This window comes from Ambystoma mexicanum, chromosome 4p (genome assembly GCF_040938575.1).
Source record: "Ambystoma mexicanum isolate Mex_15411 chromosome 4p, UKY_AmexF1_1, whole genome shotgun sequence".
NCBI lineage: Eukaryota > Metazoa > Chordata > Amphibia > Caudata > Ambystomatidae > Ambystoma > Ambystoma mexicanum.
Genome location: NC_090927.1, coordinates 1,003,484,739 through 1,003,509,304, shown reverse-complemented (window position 1 = coordinate 1,003,509,304; position 24,566 = coordinate 1,003,484,739). Strand labels below are relative to the sequence as shown.

At 46.8% G+C, this 24,566-nt stretch overlaps 1 protein-coding gene across 1 annotated transcript in view; it reads right to left on the bottom strand.

The window, feature by feature from the left end:
- The window catches only part of PREP (prolyl endopeptidase), a 1,557,310-nt gene that overhangs the window by 718,129 nt on the left and 814,615 nt on the right, over positions 1-24,566 (bottom strand). Inside the window, exon 9 of the mRNA XM_069606586.1 lies at positions 3,325-3,522. Coding sequence (XP_069462687.1) covers positions 3,325-3,522 — 198 coding nt within the window. The remainder of the gene's footprint in view (positions 1-3,324; positions 3,523-24,566) is intronic.

Here is a 24,566-nt window from a genome sequence, read left to right as displayed (position 1 = left end):
AGCAGTTATGTTCTGAGCAGGCAACACAAGAGTGAGACAGTTCTCTTCTCATAGTCACAACCCCATCACCTGCATCATCGGGCGAGCGGGTTATTAGTTCAAGGGTTCCACTCAGCAGGTCTGTGTTTCCCCCAGTGGCATAACCGCCAAGGAAATATTTTATTTTCTGTGAGCCATCTCTGCCAGGGGTCTGCATTTTGCGGCAGTGGGCTGATCCCTGGGGAAATTCAGGCCAAGGATGCCAAGTGCATTGGTTGCACGAATTCAAGCACATTGTGTACCCATCAATGCAGCCAATTCATGTGACCTTGTACAGGATGCATTTCCCCTACTTCAGAATCAGGCCCAAGCAGGGAGGTAGACCTAGTCTCAGCCACGCGACCACCTACTCAGCACCAGCAGTTGCCCCAGCTATAGGTAATGAAGACAATGCCTGATCATCTGCTGCTATTGGCGGGCAGGCATGCAGAGTGTTGTCAGGTGAGGTATGCTAATGCTATCCTATTCATTCATCTAGTTTCCTCAACAGCGCCCAAATAAAAATCTCATGATGACAATTTTGCTTCAGGGCATAAGGAGTATCACCTTACTGCAGTCTGTGAGGTGCTCGGGTGGTGCAGCACTGAGAGTAAACGTTAGTAAGTTTTTACAGCAAAAGTGCGCAACATTCAAAGTTCGAACAAAATCCCTCTGTTGGGGAGTGGGAATAGGGAACTGGTTCTCCTTTCAAACCAACAAGACTGTGTGAAAGAGAAACGGTTCTTTTTGGCAGGGCCCAGAAGAACCGTTCAAAAGAAAGAAAAAACATTACAACCGCAGTGCTCTTCCACTTCCTCTAACGTTTCAGAGCAGCAGCGTGAGGAGGAGGCTGAAGACCCATGTGTCCCTGGACTTTCTTTCCCATGTGGATTTACCAAAAACAAGAGCTCTGACCTCAGCCCAGGCCAGTTGGCATCAACCTTGGGCCATCTAAATCACGATTCTGCGGATGTTGGGCCAGGAGCAGCCTACTCAGCGGCAGGAAAAGTGCTTTCCAAAATTAAAAACGTCAAACAAAGCTGTTCATGTATCTGGGATGGATTGGGAAAGGTGTACTGAATTTGGGTGGTGGCCGGGGGCAGGTACGTACCATTTCTTTGTTGCCATCATAAATGTGGGCGGCCAACGCCGTCAAGAAACAAATTGTGTGAATGCATCATTGCAGATGTGCTATATGTTCTGTACACACAAGTGTTACCAAAGACACATTTCATTTTACATTAAAAACAGATCTTTTCGGGACGTGTGCATGACTTCCCGCCTACCACCACCCAAGAGGACCGAACTGTGCAGACATATCCCCATAATAGGATTCCAAAACTGTGCTGAACAGACCGGGCTTTGCTCACTGCCACAGTGGAAACTGGAGTGTCAAGAGCTGTATGGAAATGCCATAAATACCATCACAGCAAAAAAGAAATATATTAATAAAAGTTCGGATGGAACCTAGCCGACTGTGCCAAGGTTTACTTCATAAACAGATTGAGAGCTCAGTGTCAGCGCACGTAAGTTTCCTGTTTCCCTTTCTCCTGGGTGAAAGGGAGGCCTGTTGCACTCCATACGTTACCTGCTCCTGTTTTGGTAAGGCCTCTCAAGTTCCCAGCGTGGGCCGCCTTTTTTCTCTGAGTTTGGTGCAAGGGATAATACTGACTGGCTGGGCCCGACAATATTTACAGGTTAGAGTGACTTAGGCCGCAAACGGCACACACACACTTAGATGAGATATCATATGACTGTGTACTTGCCACCAGGCTGGTATGGATCAGACACAATTTTCACACAATTTACTCACCTTCAACCTACAGACAGAGCGTGGGACTCGGAGCTGTAGCTGGAGAGGAGATTGACAGGGGGACTACTAGATTGCTGTCTGCCGGAAAAAAACGTGCTGAGTTTACTAACCGTCCGAACTTGCTTAACAGTTTGCTGCTGAATTTGTGCGCCGCCCACTGCCTGCCCGTGCACACACCAGCCAGCGCCAGGGTGTTGTCTCAGACTCACTGAGTCTGCACCCCCTGCCTGGCTGGCACGCACGGGCCTGGCAGTCACGAGTCTAAACTCCCTGCAGGCTGCACGTCAGCACTGCAGGCCAGCCTAGGCACCTGGGTCAGGGTGGCACTCTGGCACTGTCTGTGGCAGACAATCACGTCTACAACTGGCTCCCGCCGGGCATGATTAACCGGCAGCACATGCAGAGTTTTAACATTAATTAAACTGCAACAATGAGTGCCGGTGACCAGAAAAGTGTGTGGGTGCTGCCCACAGGCAAACACTGGCACAAATTAAGAACTGGTTACATAGCAGGCACGCCTGATGCAGCCATGTATGCCTCGGGCGTCACTTTGTAGATTGGATATATTGCAATGTTGTACTGCATGCTGTTGTACATTTTTGCTTTTGAATGATTTTTTGGTAGCTAAAAGCAAATAGTTAATTGTGTCTTTTATCTGAAATAAGCTGTCACATCCGAGCAATTAGTCTTGCAAAATTACACTGCTTCTTCCGAATATCTGCTTTCAAAAAAGGCTCCAACCTTTTTCAACTTACTGTTAAAGAAACTCATCAGACTGAAACGGACATTACCTTAATACAGATTAAATTCCTCACTTTTTACTAGTTCGGGAATGGTTGTTGAACTCTGAATACAATAAAGACTAAAGAATTGGGTGAATTGGGGTTAAGATGTATTTACTTATACAGGCCTACCTATTTTCTAGGTTTATTGGTTACGACACTGCTTTTGGCGCGTGATGGTTAATTTTGACCATTCCCGTTTGTGCCGAAATTACTGCAACAGGACTTTATTCACGTAATCATAATCTACTCCTTAGATGTGTGCTCAAGCTTGCAACTCTGCTCACAGTCTCTTGAGTTAAGTAAAAAATGATGAAAACACCAATAGAACATTGACATAGAACAATAACAAATTAAGGATTATGGAAAAACATGAATGGACAATACAGGATATTTCTAAATAAATAGTCCACACAGAAACACTGAATTAAAAACATTTTTGGGGGATAATTGCCCTTTGCCTTCTATCTTTTTTCTTGCTGCAAATCACAAAGTAGTAGATTCAATTATGCTAACCATGTTTGCATGGTGGACTCTTTTAGGGCCAACTTGGCCAGAACACAGAATGAGGCTCCCACAAGGACTATTGCCACAGTGGTATAGTTATGCATCAATCCCAAGACATGAAGGTATTCATTGCGCCACAATATTTAAATAAAAAAGGAAAAACAAGCTGAATTGTTAACCAATGACAAGGGTCAGCAGTCTCACCTGGAGATAAAAACGAGGTGAACTGATAGAAGATCTCTGAATCCTTCTTCTGCCCGCTGTAGCCGACGATGCTGCCAACATCTAGCGGGAAGGTCTTCAGCATTACCCCGGTGGAAAGATCGTAGAGCTGCAGTATATTCTTGACATCATGCAGGTAGCATAGAACCAGAAGATTTGTCCGGACACATGCAACCCATTCTGGTAGGGACGAGAAAGACATACAATTTAAAAAATACCACTCTTACTATATTAAGTTATTCAATCTATTAGTAATATTTTATCAATTAACACAATTGTGCATTTTTGAACAAGCTCAAAACGTGCAGCCTACCTACTTGCACACTGTTATACTTTAATCCACATCAGTGAGTTTAGTGCGTGACTGCGCACAGTTTGAAGAGCTGTATAATGTTGATATACGATCAACATCTCCGACTGTTCGAGCATTTACGACGATGCAGCTGTTTAACATGTAATCATGTCAGATGCAACTTAATATTGCCTTACGAGGTGTAATTGGCATACACCAATTTAAGACAGATTATCACAGAAGGGCCTGGTGTAAATAAAGCTTCAAAGCACCCCTACATATATCCCATGTTTCTGCAGTTCAGATTTCACAAACAATGTGATGTGAAGATTAATACAAACTATTAAGTCCCAGATTTATGAAAAAGCATGAAATGAAAAAGTTGCAGAAGTTTGCAAAGCATTTACTGAATGGGAAATAAAAGGACAGATGCATGGTGCACAGTCATCAGTAAAAATGAAAAGAGATTTATATCTGTCAAATGGATTTTTTGTTGCAATTTACCTTGCAGTTAAATGGCATGCCAGGAACAGACTGTAGTTGCATACCGCAGCTCCTCCTTTCACACTAGAGGAATTCCTTAAGGTTCATAGAGAACACAGGATTAGGACATTGACATAACAATACATTATAAATCTAGCTCCTATGTCCAAACTCTATTGGTGAAGCACTACAAATCAGGCTAGTCGAAGTTATCCGCCATCAATGTTGGGTATGATTGCAGCTTTGACAAACTGAGTATGTTTTTGTTTCTAGGGACTGATGAGATCATCAATTTGTCATCTATGGAGGGAGAGTGGGCATCTCTAGGGGAAATAGTAAGTCACTCTGTGACCTAAACCCTGGAAGAGTTACATAGGGGATCCACCAGAGCTCCTACATCTTCCGTCAGGGAATGTCAAGGGGTCTTCACATTGTAAGTCAGCTTAAAACAGCTAAGCAGCGCAAAGAAATATATATTGTATGATGCCTTTGACAGAGGCTCCAAAAGGGTCTGAAAGAATCAACCAACACACCCGCAGAAGTAACATAGGGAAAATCAGCCCCAGAATGAGCGTAGGAAACATTTCAGGTCAGAAATTGATGTGTAAAGGATGGCTCCCAGCTATGGCAATGAAGTGGGATTCGACTGACTGCATACTAGGTTTGCGAGGAATTACTTGAATCCCAGATCAGAGACAAAGAAGAAACATGTGAGCAGCCTCAGGAAATCAGTTGTGAAATGCTTTTTGTCTGTGCAAAAGCACAGATAACAGGGATACACTGCTGAGCAGGGAAGCAGAGACACAGGATCAGGGGCTGCCGTGGAAGGGCTGCCTAATGCCAACATGACGACCAGCATTTACGAGACTCGGGCTGCTGGGCATGTGAGACAGGCCGGTCCTCACTATTGACACAGACACAGCACCGTGAATGAGGAGAACTTAAAGCCACACACATGGAGAGACGGAAGCCCTTAGCATGGGGCAATAAGGCTTTGTGGAGCTAATGGGTAAACAGAGCCACAAATCAAGGCACACACTAGAAAGGTGTGTCTTGAACTACAGCTATAACAAGAGACCTACGAATACATATATTTTGTTTTACAAAGAAAACAATGTAACATTGAAAGTGCAGTGTTTTTTAATAAGGTCAGGGGAGAGGAGGGGGAAGCAATGGGAGAAAGCAAACAAGCATACATGGGGGAATAGGGCCCTTTTCCTGTTGTCTGCCAAGCCCCCTCTCCAGTCAACCCTTCACCACCAAACTTTGCCCCATTCCTGCTCACACTAAGGTACCACCGAGATAGGGGAAACTGTGTTTTTCAGTTTAAACCTAGGAGACACTTTTTCTTCCAGGGGTGTTTTTCCGTTGTTTATCGGATTTCACTAAAAACAGGAAAGCCTGGGTATGTTACAGAGAGAGAAGAGCAAGGGGAAGGGGAAGATGGAGATCTTGAACCTGTGATGACTAAGCCAGAAGCACCATCTAGGGTGGTGGGGGGGGGGGGCGAGAGAGAGAGAGAACCAGATGTGGCTAAGGCAAGTGGCAATATGTTAGAGCAGGCCAGCTCTAGAGAAGCGGCTATAGCCAAGATCCAACTGAAGACTTGCTCCCGGAGGATGGCACAAGCGATAACCTGAGGCCAGAGGACCACCAGCTAGGACACTAGTCCAGATCCTGCTGGATGCTGCAGGACCACCAGTCCAACTAAAAGGCTTTCATATTGCAGAGAACCCAGGTAGGCTAATGAAGACTTTACAAGAAATACTGATCTACACCAGGTACCACAGGTCAAAGTGGGTCAGCTGTACATCAACCATCCCAATTCAGGGAATACTAGGGACTACCAAACCCAAAGATTATCCTCTCTTTAATCGCATAGGCCCGTCAATCATTTGCTTGGCAAGGCAAAGATGTCTTATTCTTACCTGTATCTCAAGGGCTATAGCTGGCACATTTCATGTTGGTTAACCCATCCTACCTAGCCTCAACCAGTTTTAGTTTCCTTAAATAAACCTAGATACTACTTCGGTTGTCATGCTTGTTTGTTCTGTTCCGCCCCTCCTCATGGCAGGACACTATAGCCTAAATGAAGGTTACCGATTCGTTTTATTACTGATGTCACGGTATCATGAACATCTCACGGACAACAATCTACAAGGCTACTTATGATGTCATTTGAATAGTGTGTAATGTGGTCACATTTTTCACAACAGAGCATTTGTACATTACATACCTGCAGAATTTCATACAAAGAAAATGGTGTGCAGTCATGCCGTTCTTATGTGATATTCAGTGCCTTCTATGGACCCATACAAAACAGAATCCCAACAAGAGTTTGGCTATGAAGAGATCTAGTGTCCAACTCTCTTACCTTCTCCACAACCAGCATGATATGATATGGCATTTGTAACACGCCTATACACAAGTGTTTCAAGATTTATTATGTGATGAGTACTTTTTACAGTGCATCTCACTAGTGTTAGGACCTTATACTGCAGAGCATTGTCCATAAATTGGCATAATGTGCCCCACCAGCGATGAACAAGACCATGTTATGCTGGGGGAAATTCTGAATTTAGGTGAACCCTACCCTACTGGTCACTTGCATCTGCTTGCACATGTCATTCTTAGCCTTATTTTTGAATCTAGATGACAGTCACTACTCAATTGTGTCTGCTTGCACATGCATTTTTAGCTCTCTAGTGTGATCTCTGAAACTAGGTGAACCTTTAGCTCCATTGCATCTAACTGCACAGGTCATTCTTTGTCACTACTGAGGATCCTGAACCTAGGTGATCCCAACACCATGAGTAAAAACTTAAACACTCTGACCCTCCTACTTACGGTTGCGCTTCTCACCACCATGGCCTCCGCTCCCTTAAATACATGCCCACCCTTGGACAGAGACATTAGACTTCGAGCAAGACTACCTTGCATCTATGAACCTAAAAGGAATAACAATACTACTGGATTCCCCCCCACCTCACACTACTTAGCCAAGTGTGCACAAGCAACGAAAAAAGAGATCCCAAACCCGGTGCCTACCCTATCTTATACAAAGAAGCACCAAAATCAAGGCAAGCACTTAATCAAACCTCTACAAAACCCCACCCCTAAAAGTTCTCTGACATTAACTGGGGCTCTCATCAATGCCAGATCCATGGTAGCCCATGCCCCTGAAATCTCTGACATTCTAAGTAATGGCAGTTTGGACCTAATCGCCATCACAGAGACTTGGCTTCATAAGGCGGCAGGTCTGACTCTGATGCTAGCTGTACTTGACAGCTACCATATACTCAGAGTAGATAGACCAAAAACTAAAGGGGGTGGCCTAGCTATCATCTCTAAAAAAACCTTACCCATCAAACTGACCAACTCGCCTCCCTGTTCATCCTGTGAAATACTCACAGCCAAACTGCAGCATGCCTACCCAATAACAGCCTTACTCAACGACCACGGGCTTACCCAAAAAGTCCTTTCACCCACCCACATCAAGGGCAGAACCCTCAATTGGGTAGCTGAACTTAATTGCAACATTACGATTACTGACACTGTCCCTCAACCCTGGACAGACCATTACTTAATCAACTTCACTGCCTCACTTGATCTCCTCACCCCCAAAACTATCAGCATGATACCCTCCGTACCTACTAGAAGTAAAAAAGATATCACTGCTGAAAAACTCATCGCCCTCCTCCTCCCCACCATTAACGGCCTGGAAAATAACACTGATCCAGACCGCCTATTGGACACCTTCAATCATGCCATGACCTAGGCACTAGACACCATTGCCCCTACTAAAGCACTAGAGACCATTGCCCCTACTAAACTGCGTAAAAGTAAACAGGAAGCACACTTGAATGCCTAGTTCACCCCCCTACTCAATGAACTAAGAAAAAAGAAAAGAAAATTTCAAGCTATCTGGCGCAACTCGCCCACTGACAACAATAAAGCTAAACTAGCCCAACTATCCAAACACTATAAGAAAGAAATTATCAACACTAAAAAAAACGTATTTGATGACAGAATCACAAAGGCCCAATCAAACACAAAGGAACTCTTTTCATTTCACCGTGAAATGGAATCCCCAATACAATCAGTTGACAATGTCCAAAAGGATAAGATATGGTGTACTAATATACAGAATGCCCTATAAAATACGATCTCCTCCCCCCCCAACTCAAAATAACAACAAAAAAAAGACTCCCTGCCCATCGCTGACCAACTACTACCACCGCCCTCCGAGCACAATATTACTCCACCATTTAGCTTTAAAACAATTTCAATCATTGATACCGAAAAGGTCATTCTTTCCTTGAAACCTTCCAACTACAAGGGTGACAGTTGCCCAGCGCAGATAATAAAGGATGCGGCTAGAGACTTAGCCCCTTTTATCTCAAAGCTAATCAACTCCTCATTTAAATCAAACACAGTACCTAACAACCTGAAAGAATCCTGGGTCCTCCCCCTACTGAAAAAACAAACTCTCGACTCCTCAATACCCACCAACTATAGACCCATCACCACTGTACCCTTCTTACTTAAAATTATTGATAGAGTAGCCTACCTGCAAATTCAAAACTACCTAGAAACGAATCATTTGCTAGGCTCAAGACAATTAGGATTCCGCCCTCTCCATGGCACTGAAACAGCCTTGTTAGACCTTAAGACTAAAATTGAGGAGCTAAAGGACAATGGCAAAACTGCCCTGCTACTACTGCTGGACTTGTCAGCAGCCTTTGACCTGGTGGACCACGCAGTCTTATGTAGCCACCTAAGACTCGCTGCCAATTTCACAGAAGAAGCCATTGCTTGGGTTCAATCCTTCTTAGCCAACCGGACTATGAGAGTTTTCTCTACCTCCTCTTATGCCGATCCCATCCAAATAACATGTGGAGTCCCACAGGGATCCTGCGTTTCACCCACTATGTATAACATCTTCACCAAGCCACAATTCGACAAGTTGGACAGACTGGGTGTCACCTACACCAATTAAGCAGATGACACCCAGATCCTCATACCCCTTTCGGGCAACTATGAAGAGGACATGGCTATGGTGAACAAAATATATATCCTCATTCAGGCATGGATGGCAACCCACGGCCTCTGCCTGAACGTCGATAAAACCGAGATCTTACTCCTCGAATCTGACTAACTTAAAAAAACTAACCCCCAACTACACAAATTTTAAGATTGATAATAACATCATCAAGGTTATGCAGGAGGTAAAAACTTTAGGATTTTACCTGGACTCCTCTCTTAACCTAAAAAAACAAGTTAACTCTCTCTCCTCCACCACCGCCTACACATGTAAATTAATCCGAGCTGCCAGACCATTCCTGTCCAATGCCAGTTGCATTACGCTGGCCAATGCTCTTATGTCTAGATTAGACTACTGCAACGCCCTGTACTCAGGAGCCAACAAGTATGTTACTGACAAACTCCAAAGATTGCAAAATAACGCTCTAAGAGCAGCTTTGAACATCCCTCACCGAGAGCACATCTCTAAATTTAGGAAGGAAGCCCACTGGTTAAAAATAAAGGATGGAATCTTCCTCAAAACAATTTCTCTCACCTCCAAATGTCTCAACACTCTAGCACCTCCCTACCTTTCAGAAAAAATTACTAGGAAACTCACCTCCCGACCCCTGAGATCTGCCAATACCTTCCTGCTTGACATCCCCAGATTCAGACTTACCACGGCTGGAGGAACCAGCTTCCCAGTTAAAGCTGCTCAAGCATGGAACACACTCCCTATTGACCTCAGACGCCCCTTACCGTACGCTAGGTTCAGAACCAATGCTCTCAAATGGCTTCGTGCGAACGACCCATTACCTCGAGACTTTCTAATAACTATTGTCAAAGTACCTGTGACTTACTTATCTTCTCACTCATTGTTGCAACCATAGGCTCTCACTAACTTACGTTGTGCTAGACTGACTTGTATCCAGCACACCCCTAATGCTCCATGAATAGTAAATGACTACCCTACCTCACTCACTGTATCCACATTATAACAATTGACTGTACTGCATCTTGTATTGTAATCCACTCTGTAATCACATGTATGTACCAAACTTGACAGGCACTGTAACTAAGTTTCGAGAATTCTTGTACTGCTGCGCCCAGCTGCCCAAGGGCTTGGTGCGCATTATCAAATTAATAAACAAACAAAGGGGAAATAGCTGAGAGGGACAGAGAATCGATGGCTATATTGAAGGTGGTAGTGTGCGGAGGCGAGTGTGTCCGCAGAGGGTATGTAGATCACTCAAAAGATGATCACGAGACTAATGAAAAGAGCCACCCCTGATGGTAGCAATCTTTCATGAAGGCCCTTGTATGTCAGATATGGTTTTCAAACATCTCTCATGATAAAATCAGAGAGTAATCGGAGTTGCTAAGCCAACTGTCAAGAAATGCCAGTGTCAAGATTTGGCAGAGTACAGCTTAATGAAGATGACACAAAGGGGAGAGAGGGAAAAGGGAAAGGGTGGAAAATCTCCACCTCTGGTGCCCAACCTGCTTGGCCATTTAGTGAAGGATGAGATTGTGTGTAAAAACTGCTCATCCACACCATCAATGATGTGACTGCATGATCCTCGTTTTGATACGAGTTTCCCCATGTAATGTATTAACTCTGGAGTAGAATGATTAACCCTTCACTAACATTGGTAAAACACCCTGGGCTCCTTGTCCAAAATGTGGTAAAGGGGGTGCATGGAATGTTTTCTCCAGAACCCCCGTCAGATGATGGGTAAATGTGATTAGACCCCAGACAGACGAATAATGAAGTTGTCTTAATGGTACCAGACGTAAAAGAATGCAAGAAATATTGCTACGAGTTTGTGATAAGAAAGATTTATTTAGTGATCAAATATATAAAGAACGACAGGCCTCCAGGCAAGAGGTATCATAAGTGCATGAAACATCATACTGTAAATAATAATAGTTGGGGACACTTGCCACCTCCCCTGTAAACCAGAGTAAACACATATTTTAACACTTGAAACATAAAAATAGGTAATACAAAGATGTCATTCCTGAATAGATGAGATATATAAGATTTTAACCATCTGCTGAGGGGATTAACACTGATGTTTTCTATGCGCGATGTGTCACATCTTTGACGGGTAGGAGATACCACAACATGACACAAGAGAGCCAAATATAAGGAAACAGATGTGCACAAAATGTACAATAAAATTCAACCCAGATCATTTGATTGATGTTTGAATGGAAAAGGTTAGCACCCGTATTGATAGGGAAAATGCATGTACGCATGCTTTGATAGCTGTTTTAAAACTCTAGTACCCTGAAGTGGCTCTGATGTCCATAAGTAAGGAGCGCCAACACTGTGGGGCTAGACAGAATGATGTCTTTCTTGCATAAACAAATTACCCTGGAAACAGGATATGTGAGTTGTACCATTAAATATAGTTTCTCTATACACTTCATATAAAGCAATACATATCAAAGTACTCAGTCCATAGTCCCCTTTCCTCCATCCTTGTGGGCATCCACCAACATGGGGACAGTACTGGAACTTTTGGCAGCGAACAATTGAGCTTCCTCTTCAAATTTAGTATAGCAGGTGGGGGAGCGGCCTCGGGTGTGGGAACGCCACACCGAGGCCCCGCCCTCCGGCGCCTCACCTCAGTCCCCTTTGAACACATTGGACAATTAGATACCTGGCTACGCTTAGTACATATCAGCCCTTGGCATACTAGCAGGGGAAGGTGGGTCGGACGTATGGGTGATTCCATCGAACAAGACCACAGGGTGTAGCTGTGACAACCTGCCTCATACCTAGGATGAAGCAAAAAGGTTCTCAAGAACCACCTGACCAAACTCTGCATCATACCTGGAGCTGATATCCAGGGAATAGTGTTTACAGAAAGCTGATGGAGTGGCTCACGTAGCCACCTTGTTGATGACATCCCAAGAAGCATGTCTCTGAAATGCAGCAGCCGTGGCCTTAGCTCTGACCGCATGGGCATGCATCCCTTCCGGAACTGGTTTTCCCATGGCTGTGTACGTCATCAAAATGGCCTGAACCATCCAACGGGTGATGGAAGCCCGAGAGCTGGGGGAGGAGCCCCCAAAAGTCACAAACAATGCCTCAGACTTACAGACGGATTTCATCCGAGACAGGAAAAACCTGAGTCCCCTCTTGAGGTCCAAGTAATGTAGGGCCCTCTCTGCTTCAGACTGCAGGTTCGGGAAGAACACTGGCAGGCAGAACTCCTGATTGAGATGAAATGGTGAGACCACCTTGGGCAAGAAGTTTGCGTGAGTGTCCAAGATGACCTTGTCGTTGTGAAACATGGTGAAGTTCTTGCACAACGACAACGTAAAACTTTTTTTATTGTTACCAAGCGAATGCCCACAGAAGCCATCAGCTTGAAAGGCTTGTGCAGCAAAGCTGCAAGAACCACATTGAGGTCCCAGACAGGGTGCGGCCTATGCACAGAAGGAAAAAGCCTAGACAACCCCGTAAGGTGGGCCTTAACCACTGGGTTGGCTGCCAAAAACACATGCTCTGGGGAAATCTTGTAGGCCAGCTGCCAAATAAGTGCAGCAAGTGTCCACCTGGACACCAGAACGAGCCCGGTGCACTGAAAAAGCCAGAACATCATCCAGCGGACAGGTGACAGGATTCAGACACTTGTCACAAGCCTAATGGCAGAACCTAGCCCATTTGCTCTTATACTGGGACCATGTCTAGGGCCTCCTGGCCTGCTGAATGATGCCCCAGTTGTCATCTGAAAATTTAGAATGCTGAAGCTCCAGCTGGTCGGATACAAGGCCTCCAGCGTGGCCAGGTCTGGATGTTCCACTGCGCCGTTCTGCTGTGTCAGGAAGCCCCTGCAGGAGATCGGAAGGTGGGCGGGACCCTGGGAGCACACCTGCAGCAGATCCAAAAACCAGGGTTTTGAAGGCCACTGGGGGGCAGTCAGGATGAGGCTGCAGCCCACCAAAGCACAGAACTTGCGCAGGGTCCGTTGGAGCAGAGGGTTGGGTGCGAACTTGCAACACCTGCAGCCATGCCAACAAATCTGGAAGGAGTCTCCCAGTGACCTCCGACCCGACCATGAAGCAAACAGGGAGCACTTTGCATTCCGGGGGCGAGGGATGCGAACAAGTCCAGGTACACGAATGCCTAACGCTGGAACAGAGGCAACAAAGAGCCAGTGTGCAACTCCCACTTGTATCTGTTGAACCGCATGCGGCACCGTTGGTGCGCTTCTGCCTTGCTGTCCCCCAGAAAGTGTACCGCAGAAATCCAAACCCCTTCCATCAGGGCCTATTCCCAAATCAATACCGCCTCCTGACAGAGGAGGGGGGAACGGGTGCCACCCTGCTTGTTCAGGTAAAACATTGTAGCAGAGTTGTCAGTCCTGACCAGAACAGTCCTGTCCCTGATACGGGGCAGGCCCACTGCCCTGAGCTTGAACAGATTGATATGCATGATGGCTTCCGTCCTGGACCATGCACCATGAATCACGCAGCCCTCCACAGTAGCCCCCAGCCCGAAAGCGAGGAGTCTGTCACCGCCAGCAGGGTAGGCTCCGACCAGTCGAAGGCCGGTTGAAGGGGTGTCCCACTCAAACATTGCCATCCATCATCCACCGGCAAAGATCGGGCAGGAGGAGCGGGGTATTGGGATCCTGCCGGACTGAGACCCCATCTGCTGATCGCCATTGGCCGGCAGGTAGACCTGGAGGTGCCTCATCTGGAGTACAGTGAGCATGCAGAAGGCCATCAGGCCCAGAACGTTTTGGAACCACCATGCCAAGGTGGTTGAGTTGGCCAGAAAGTGCCCCACAACCTTGCAAAGGGAGAGAATTCTCTCGGGTCTGGGGAACACCCGCTAGATGGCTGTGTTCCAACGCACCCCTAGGAATACCAGATCCTGGGAGGGGTACAACTGACTTGCTCTGGTTGAGGGAGAACCCCAGCTGATGAAAGATATCTGTCAATCTATGGCAGGAGTGCACCACTCCCATTGGGTGACCCCGCCCTCACCAATCAGTCTTTCAAATAAGGGTATAGATGATGGCCTTCCAAGTGGAGCAGACCCGCCACTGTGGTCATCAACTTCATGAAGCTACAAGGGGCTGAGTTTAGGCTGAAAGGCAGCACCTTGTACTGAAAATGGTATGACATAATCGTGAACCGCAGAAACTTCTGATACAGTTGGTAGATGGATATATGCAGGTACGCTACCTTGAGGTCCAAGGAAAACATCCATTCCCCTGCACACAGAGACTCCGCTTTGTGCGCCAGAGTAATCATCTTGAAGCAGTTTAGCAGTAATGATAGATTTAGAAATGACCGGTCCAGGACAACCCTCAGGCCAGCCTGGTTGTTCTTGGGTACCGCAAAAATCCTGGAATAGAACACTGGCATGGAAACCCTGTCTGATTGAGGAACTGGTTCTATCGCCTGCATCTCCAAGAGCGAAATGACCTTCCTAAGAAGAGCCAGGGACCTGATCTGACGTAGAGGAGGAGAGGATTGTAGAGGGCAAGGAAGAGGAACACTGAAGCCACACTGAAGCCTGTGGAGACTACAGATAGGATCCACTGGCTGTTGTAAAGACACTTCCAGGTGTCCTGGAAAAGAGCCAGACAGCCCCCCACAGGCGAGCTGTGTTTCCCGACCTTGACGTCACTGTTCCTTGACATCAGAGGCGGGGGCAGAGGAGGGGGAGTGGAAAACCAACACAAAGTCCTCTGCTGCTTCCTCCTGTTGTCGCTGGGCGACCTGTCAGGCTTCCGCATACTGCAGTCCCGAAACCCCTTGAAGCAGGTGAAAGCACAGGGTTTGAATTCGGTCCGACCCTGAGACTGAGGCAAGGACTTCTGCCCAGGCTTTGTCAGGATGGTCAACGACTTGGCAGTTTGAGTGGGGGTTTTCTTCTCAGCCAACTCCTCGGTTGACAAATGAAAGAGGTCTAAGCCCTCAAAGGGCAGATCGAGGATCCATTCTTGAACATCAGATGAAAATTTAGTGGCGTGCATTTACGCGGTCCTTCTCATTTCGACTCCCAGGCACAGCCCTCTATTGGCTAGCCTAGCCCCCTGGTTCTTCAATATCTACATGGCCCCCTTGGCCCACAGGATCTCTATCTTTACCACTAACTTTCAGTGTTATCCTGATGACACGCAGCTCTCTTTCACGCTACCCTCAGCCTCCTCCTCCTCCTCGCTCATCCCTGACTGTCTATCCGCAATTCAGTCCTGGTGTGCAGCTAACGATCACTGCTTGAATGCCAGTAAGACAGAGATCGTCCTCATTGGGACCCCTGCTCGCGCTTTCCCACTTTCACACTGGCTGTCCTCCCTTGGCCCTGCGCTCTCACCTACCAATGCGGCACAAAATCTAGGGGTCATCTTCGACTCCACTCTCTCCTTCTCTTCTCACACCTCAGACATCTCCAAAATGATCCACTACGAACTGCACCTCGTCAGAGGTATTCTACCTTTTCTCACTTTCCCCCAGAGGCTCACCACCTCGAGAGCCCTGGTTCTCCCTAGGCTGGATAAATGCAACAGCCTCTTTCTCAATCGTTATACTTCTCTCTGTCCTCTACAACTCATCGAGAGCAGAACCGCAAGACTTATCCTTGGCCTCAAGCCCACGGACCGCATCTTTCTGGCACTGAAATCCCTCCACTGGATCCCCGTGGCTGCAAGGATCAAGTTCAAGACCCTCTACATAATCCACAAGGCTTTCTTGGGAAGGGGCCTGCACTATCTACAATGCTCTCTTCCTAAATTCTCTCCCTTTAGAGTCCTCCGCTTATCCTCCTCCAAGTCTCTGCGGGTGAGCTGTTTTCACAACAGAGATTTGGGGGTAGATCTTTATCCTCTGCAGGTGCCTCCCTCTGGAACAGTCTCCCTGCCTCTCTCCATCTTGAGCCGGAGCACCTTAAGTTCCGGAAACTCCTCAAGACCTTCGTCTTCTCTCTCCCTCTCCTGCTAACCTCAATTCTTTTTCTCTCCACCTTCCTTCCTCCTTCTCCTCCCTAACTCTGTTCATTTTTTGCTGACTGGTTGCCTGATTCACCTCCAGAGCCTTAAAGGTCCTAGGCTCCCCCACCAGTCTTTTTGCACTTGCCTCCTGGTCGCTGCACTATGTTCAGCATTACTGCACTTTCAGCTTACGCTCCATGAGCAGGGCAACCTCTCTGTACTTAACCCAGGGCCATGCTGGAAAGGACGTGCTTGTTCCTCCCCTATTCCCCTTCCTCGCACCTCAAATGATTACTGTACTCCCTTGTTCCCTTCCCACCTTGAAGCGCTTTGAAGCACTCCCCCTGTGTATAAGCGCTGTATAAATAATGACAACTACCCTAACAAGAACCCCAAGTAAAATAAAGAGGTATGCTTTAACTCAAAAAGAAAAGCTCTTGGTGTGTGGAAATAGTTGTAAAAAGTAGAGGCATTATTAAAAGTAACACATAACAATAGTTACATTCAGTTCCCATTAATTTCAACCTCTGAGAAAGACCCAATCTTTGGCTCCAGTGTTTCTTGCTGTGGGAAGAGCATTGGTATCAGATGGTTTTACAGGCACCACAGTGCATATATTCGTGTATAACTGTTTGGGGCAAGTCCCAGTGTGAGGTCACTTATGCACCATGGCCGCAGTGCTGGTGTGAGGCAACAGGGCCCATCAGGGTGGCATCTCCTGGAAAAAAATGCCAACTTGAAGGAATGCCAAAGTCTACAACCGTGGACTGAAAGTCCTTCCCCCATTATGAAAGATCATGCATTAGGAAACTGTCACTTGTTTGATGGAGGTGACACCAAGATCTCACCCTTCCATGTTCATATATAATTAGGGAAAACGTGCAAAACAAACCGTGATGACAACTTACATTCACAGACCAATAGGTAACCGTATTAAAATCGTCATGAGCCTGCTACCAATAATAGATGACCACTCGCCCGGGAAAAAGACAGCATGCAACTTTAAAAATAGTTAAAAGTCTCACCGTGAAAAACTACCCATATAATCAACAACACATCAAACCCTTGCGTTGCATGTCTTTCAAACAATAACTTGCAGACATTTTTGGATCTTTTGTAGTAAAAACTGGGTATGGAGAGCCGAAATGTAAATGAAAAAACTACTGCAGATGCCAACATGATTGGCTTTACAAATGTGTGTTTTTAGGTTGGGGACATTGCCCTGTGGCCGGAAGGATGGACTGGACTTTTTTCAGGGGGCTAGTTTGAAACATTTGCAGTGAACACTATTGCATTATGGCAGGCCAGACTTGCCTGCCAGGAATCCTTTAGTGAGAGCATCATCTTCACTTTTACTTAAAACACTATTGTAGCACTGTGGGTTAGCACTGCCTGTGCTGCATTTCTCAAAAGCAGTAAAATCATTCCTGGCCTGTTAGAACATATTGGACCATGTGACATCAAGGGATGGAAGCTACATGTGGGTGATTTACGAATGGAGTAGTGACCAATGCAACAATGGTCCCTCACTTCTCCACCATATTGAAAATACTCTATCTGTGTAGCAAAATCCCCTTCATCGAATGTCTCTTTGATGTGTAATTACTTACAGACAGAGATCAGGATTAACTCTAAGGAAATAATTCTTGGTTATGGAGCCTGAGCTCTATGGGTTTCCAGTATCGTACAGAACCTGACATGGGTAGCATAGCTCAGTGGCAAAGCGGGGGTCTTGGAATACGACGCAGAGCAACACAGATTCGAATGCCGGGTCCCTGCATAGAAACCTCTCCGGTATTAAGTGCGTTATAAAAAAAACAATTATCATTATAATTTAACGTGCTAAGTGATCGAGGGCGGGTCAGGTGTGTACATGGGCATGGTGAATTGTTATGTGGTGGTGCAATGGTAATGAGCTAGCTACTCTACCATGCGGTGGTGTTCAAAGTATGTGGTGGTTTTTGTCAGGGTATAGCCGTGCTGCCATGGTAATGTGGCAGGGAACTTAAGAGGACCCTAGATTTGACTGGGAAATTTAACTGAGAGTCATGTGCTATGTCCCTGTTCTGTTTTGCTGGGTCTCTGGTTTGCAGTAAATATGCAAGCAAATTGCATCAAACACTACCAAAATCAGGGAGAGAAATTGGCTTATTTTGAATAACCTGGGGAGCAACTCCATTGGTGACAGTGCGCAATACAAATACCTTTAACATTAACCCTCCTGAAACTCTACAGTGCACTGGGGTATGGGTCTCATTACAAGTTTGCCGGCCTCCCACCGGTAATTCCAGCGGGATACCAGCAAACAGACCTACCGTTACCGCCGCTTGATATGCCAGTAATTCCGGCATATTACAGGTGCCGGCAGCGACTCCATTGGAGGATTGCTGGTATTACCGACACCGGTAATACCGGTGCTAGTAATACTCGCTGTTTTTGCCTGTGAGGTGCCTGATTTACTGTATAATAATTTCAATTTAAACAATCAATGTGTCCACTAAATGCTATCCCTAACCGGAAGCACACCCTATCCCTATGGGGTGTGCTGTCCCTAGACGAGAGGTGATGCACCGCCTATCTAATAGAACAGATAAGATGAACTATCCCTCGTTCTACAATGTATTTGTTGAGTGATCTAAAAAAGACCGGGATCCAGTGCCAACATCATTCCCACATTATTTTTTATTTATTTTTACATTTATATAGCGCACATACAGCCCAAAGGCATCGCAGCACTGTTACTTGTGGCAATCTTAGTTACAAAGGAGATACATACATGTGACAATAGGTGTTAGGGAAGTGACTATCATCATTCAAATACATATACAATTCAGGTCATTCAGGTTAGGATAAATTGTGCAGGTGCATAGGTCTACTCGTCCTAGGCATGTGGAAGATAGTGTTCATATCTTGGATACGTTTTAGTTGAAGAGCATAGTTTCCACATCTTTACAGAATGCAAAGTGAGAGACTTCTCCTCGCAAGGGTGGTGGTAGGGCGTTCCATTGCACCGCTGATAGGTATGGGAAGCTAGCACCTCCCGCTCCTGCTCTCTTGACTCTGGGGATCGTGAGCATGTTTGCATATGGCGTTCTGGTGGATCATTGTACATTTCACATGAGAATATTTCCTTTTTTGCAAATAGCCATTACTTTATTCACTCTCCGTGAAGTGTATAGATAAGGTGCAATATAAAAGAGGATATTTTATGTCCCCCAATATTTTTATAAATATATAAAAGAAGAGCAACGTTCTCTTGCAGATAAGGGAGATTAGAGGGCAGTACATTAACTACCTTAGCTGTTCAGAAATTAGGCTTCGAAGGGATTGTGTCCTCCGACGTATTCCTTATCTTAGATATCTCTTTCCAGCTTTGCTGGCCTCGGAAATTTTTTCTCTCTAGAGGGCGCTGCGCGTCGACGTCCGCCGAGTCGATGTCCCTCGACAGCCGCCGTATCGACGTCGACGTCATCCTGCCTATAAAGGCCACGCGCAGCGTCCGTTGCTCAGTTCCGTTTTTCCGCACTTACTCAGTGCCTCGGAAAATCGTTGCTCAGTTTCGTAGAGAATTATTCCATTTTCCTCGAGATATTCGATCCATACTCGATGGCTTCCTCGTCTGAACCGACGACCCCTCGGTCCGGTTTTAAAAAATGCTGAGACTGTGGAAAAAAGATGTCGCTGACGGATCCTCACAGGGTTTGTCTGTGGTGTTTGTGAGCTGAACACCATTATTCGGAGTTCGAGGACTGTATGTCCATGACAGCTAAGGCCCTGAAGGAGTGTAGGGGGAAGCTGGAAAAAGGCAAGACTTCTAAAGCTTCTTCTTCCTCGACGAAGTCGAGACATTCGTCTCCTCGTCACCATTCGCGCTCCAGGTCTCGAAGCGGGTCCCATCCCTCCTCGAGATCGAAACACTCGAAAAGGAGACGCCGAAGATCCCCTTCTTCGTCCTCCTCTTCCTCTGTTTCACCTAAGAGAATTCCTTGCCCCACGAAACATAGTTCCCGGGCTGAATGGGAGGAATTACGAAAAAATATGATGAGCGTCTTCGAGAAAGCGGCCTCGACCCCCTCGAAGACTGCCGAGAGCGATGCTCTGGTCGAAAGACCCGAAGGTCCAAAACGCTGCGAGTCGCAGCACCCGGCGAAGGAAGCTTCTCGAGCGCGTCACAAACCCTCGGGTAAAGCAAAGACCTCGAATCCTTCTTCGAAGGTTCCGTCAACGCCGTCGACGAGGGTTCCATCGACGCCAAGGTCGGTGTCTTCGACGCCGTTGTCGAAGGAACCTTCGACACACTGGTCTGTCGACTCGATGCCATCCTCAACACCGGCGTCGACGCCAAGGAAAGTCACGGTTGCGGCGCACCCAGTGGCTATTCCCAGGTCTTCGATGACGATGTCGTCGAGATTGTCGACATCCTCAAGCAGAATTCCGATTCTATCGAGGACCTCGAGGCCTCCACCTTTGTTTTCGACGCCACGTTCGAAGCCTTCGACGTCGGCGTCAACGACATTGACGTTTTCGAGGCCGATTACAACAAGTTTGGCACCCTCCGCCTTGGAGATGGGTTTCACACCCTTTGTGAGTTCAGACCAATTGAGAACAATGTCCTCAATTATGGAAGAGGGAGAACTGTCTGACCAAGAAAAAACATTTCAGTTGCAGGGATCTGCAACCCCAGTTCAAGAGGAGTTATCCTCAGAAGAACGCAGATTAAAGGAACTCCATGATTCCTTACATGAGGCAAGTGGTTTAGACACTTCCCCAGAGGTGGAGTTTGCTAGGCCAGACCCGGGGGAGCATGCTGAAACCCCTTATAGAGTCTTAATGGCCAGGATCACAGAATTTATGGGGTGGTCAACACCTTCACAGGCTTTCCAACAGGATGACCTCACGGATATTCTTGATAAAGGTCCACAGGAGGATCCTGTGGTACCTTTTTATAAAGCTCTTCAAAGAAAAATCATGACGAACTGGGAAACCCCAGATGTCGTCCCGGCAGTAAATAAAAAACTGTCTACTAAATACAGGGTATCTTCTGCAGACCCGGAGTTTTTGTCCAAACACCCATCCCCAGAAAGTCTGTGGTGGTACAGGCAGCATCTTCTACTGACATCAAGACTGCTTACCCTACCGTCCCACAGGACAGGGACGATAAGAAATACGATGCTATGGCTAAGAAAGTCTTTTCGGCATTTAGCATGACGTTAAAATCTATTAATGCTACTTGCACCCTTGCTAGATTCAGCCATACACTTTGGGAGTGTGCTTCTACAGCGGCTGACTGCATCCCGGAGGGAGAAGAAAGGGAGGCGTTCCTAAATATCATAAAGGACGGTAAAGGCGCTATGTGCGAATCCCTCCAGACGGGCATTGATTCGGCTGACAGTATCAGCAGAGCAATGGCGGCAAGTACAACAACCAGGAGATTTGCTTGGTTGAGAAAGTCTGGTTTTGCCCCAGATGTGCAAGCCAGGCTCTTGAACATGCCATTTGATGGCTCTTCTTTGTTTGGCAAAAAGGCAGATGACAGTTTAGAAAAACTGCAAACATCAAAGGCAGCAGCAAAATCCCTAGGCGCTGCAATCCGTCAGACACCTTTTCGTCCCACAGGAACCTCTGCGAGAGGCAAGTCCTTTCGCTTCTACTCCGCATTCGGAAGAGGTAGAAGACGACCGACTTAAAGGGGACAAAGAAGAACTACCTGAGGTGGACGGGGTAGATATTCAAAAGCCGCAGCAACAGCAGGTGCCTCTTTACCATCGGCATCTGCATCAGCCGCCCCAAAACCACTCTGAGGACTTCCCTCACAAGACACCTGTAGGAGGCAGGTTAACTCAACATCTGGCGGAATGGCAGGCTATCACGTCAGATGCTTGGGCATTGGAGACAGTTGCACAAGGTTACTGCCTGCCTCTCCTACGCATACCTCAGAGTCATCCACCGGGGATCAGCTCTCAAAAAGCTCCAGATCCGCTCCTCTTGCAGGAAATTTTAGACCTGCTAGAGAAAGGTGCCATAGAACCGGTACCTGTAGCGGAGAGGAACAAGGGCTGGTACTCCCCTTACTTTCTCATACCAAAGAAAGACGGAGGACTGAGACCCATCTTGGACTTGCGAGAATTGAACAAATTCCTCAGGAAAGACAAATTCAAGATGGTAACTCTTTCTCAGATCCTTCAGGCCCTTCAGTTCCAGGACTGGTTGGTATCTCTGGACCTTCAGGACGCTTATTTCCATGTGCCAATCCATCTCAAACACAGGAAATACCTGAGGTTCGCAATTGGCAACTCTCATTATCAATTTCGAGTGCTGCCATTTGGGCTGACCTCCGCCCCGAGGGTCTTCACCAAGTTAATGTCGGTAGTGGCTGCAAGTCTAAGGAGGGAAGGGATTCACCTCTACCCCTACCTGGACGATTGGTTGATCAGAGCTGTATCTTCGGAACAAGCTCAGATCCAGCTAGATCATGTTTGCCACTCCCTTCACAGACTGGGCTTCTCCCTCAATTTAAAGAAGTCACAAATGATACCATCGGAGAGACTCCAGTTCATCGGAGCGATCCTGGACACTTCCCTGGGAAAGGCCTCGCCACCAGAGGTGAGGCCTCAAGATATTCTACAGATGGTCACCAAGTTTCAAAATGCCCAATGTCTCCCAGCCTTCGACTTTTTGAGGTTGCTAGGCCTCATGGCATCCTGCATTTTCCTAGTGCCAGAGGCTCGCCTGAGAATGAGATCTCTCCAGTGGGCACTGAGAACTCAGTGGTCACAATTCTCAGGGAGAATGACAGATCTTCTTCAGGTTCCCGACAGGGTGGCTCGAGACCTTCAGTGGTGGGCCTGTCAGGAGAACATTCTGAAAGGAGAGCAGTTTTGGCAACCCTGGCCGGAGATAACAGTAGTCACGGATGCCTCACTCACGGGGTGGGGAGCCCATGCCAACGACTTGACCATCAGCGGTCGTTGGTCTCCATCGGAGTCCAGACTACATATCAACCTGTTAGAGCTGAGGGCCATCAGACTTGCGCTGAAGGCTTTTCTGCCATCTGTACAAGGAAAGAATGTCCTGATAATGACGGACAACACAGTGGCCATGCATTACCTCAACAAAAGAGGAGGCGTAGGATCACTACCTCTATGCAGAGAGGCGATGCAGCTCTGGTTTTGGGCAATCCAAGAAGGAATCTCTCTATCGGCAGTTCACCTAGCCGGAGAGAAGAACTTGACAGCGGACGCTCTGAGCAGGCAGAGCACAGTCTCCCACGAGTGGGAACTAGCTCAGGAAGTCCTTCAAGAGATCTTTGCTCTTTGGGGAACCCCTCAGGTGGATCTGTTCGCCACCAGTGTCAACAGGAAGTGCCATCTGTTCTGTTCAAGGGAATTTCCCCCGAGAGGAGCTCTGGGAGACGCGTTCATAGTGGACTGGGAGTTTCCACTCCTGTACGCGTTTCCACTGGTCCCTGTCATTCCTCAAATGATCAGGAGGTTGAGAAGATTCAGGAAAACCATGATCCTAATTGCCCCGGATTGGGCCAGGAGAACGTGGTACCCGGACCTTCTAGACTTGTCCATCTGCCCTCCAATTCGACTTCCACTCAGAGAGAATCTGCTCTCACAGAAGGGAGGTCAGGTTCTCCATCCAGACATCAAAACCCTCAACCTTCACGCTTGGCTTCTGAAAGGCTGAGGTACAAGGATTGGGACCTCCCTGATGACGTTATGGAGGTGTTGCTTTTGGCAAGAAGGCCAGCAACAACATCTTTATACCGCTGCCATTGGAACAGATTTTGCAGCTGGTGTAGGGAAAAGAATATCCATCCCTTTTCATGTGGTACACCAATGGTTTTGTCCTTCCTACTTTATTCAGCTAATTCAGGCCTTCAAGTTGGCACCATCAAGGGCTATCTCGCAGCGCTATCCATCTTTAAGCGCACTGCGGAAGAACCATCCTATTTCAAGTTACCCTTGGTAATACAGTTTCTAAAGGGGTTAACTAATGTTTATCCCCCAAGACCATTCCAGGTTCCCCTATGGGATTTAAATTTAGTCCTAACTTTCCTGATGGGCACACCTTTCGAACCACTCCACTCTTGTTCGTTAAGATTTCTTACCCTTAAGACTGTTTTATTAGTAGCACTTACATCTGCTAGAAGGGTGAGCGAGTTACAAGCTCTTTCTTGTAAACCCCCTCATACAATCTTTCACAAAGACAAACTTGTTCTGCAAGTGAAGCCTAATTTCATCCCAAAGGTGGTTTCTGAATTTCATATCACACAGAAGATTACCCTACCATCTTTCTATCCTCCTCCCCATCCGGGGAAAGAGGAAGAGAGGTTACACAGGCTGGCCCAAAGAAGGGCTTTAAGTTTTTACATTAATAGACTGGCTAGGATAAGACAAGCAGACCACCTGTTTGTAGGCTACGCAGGTCACAAGCTGGGGCTACCGATAACTAAGCAGACC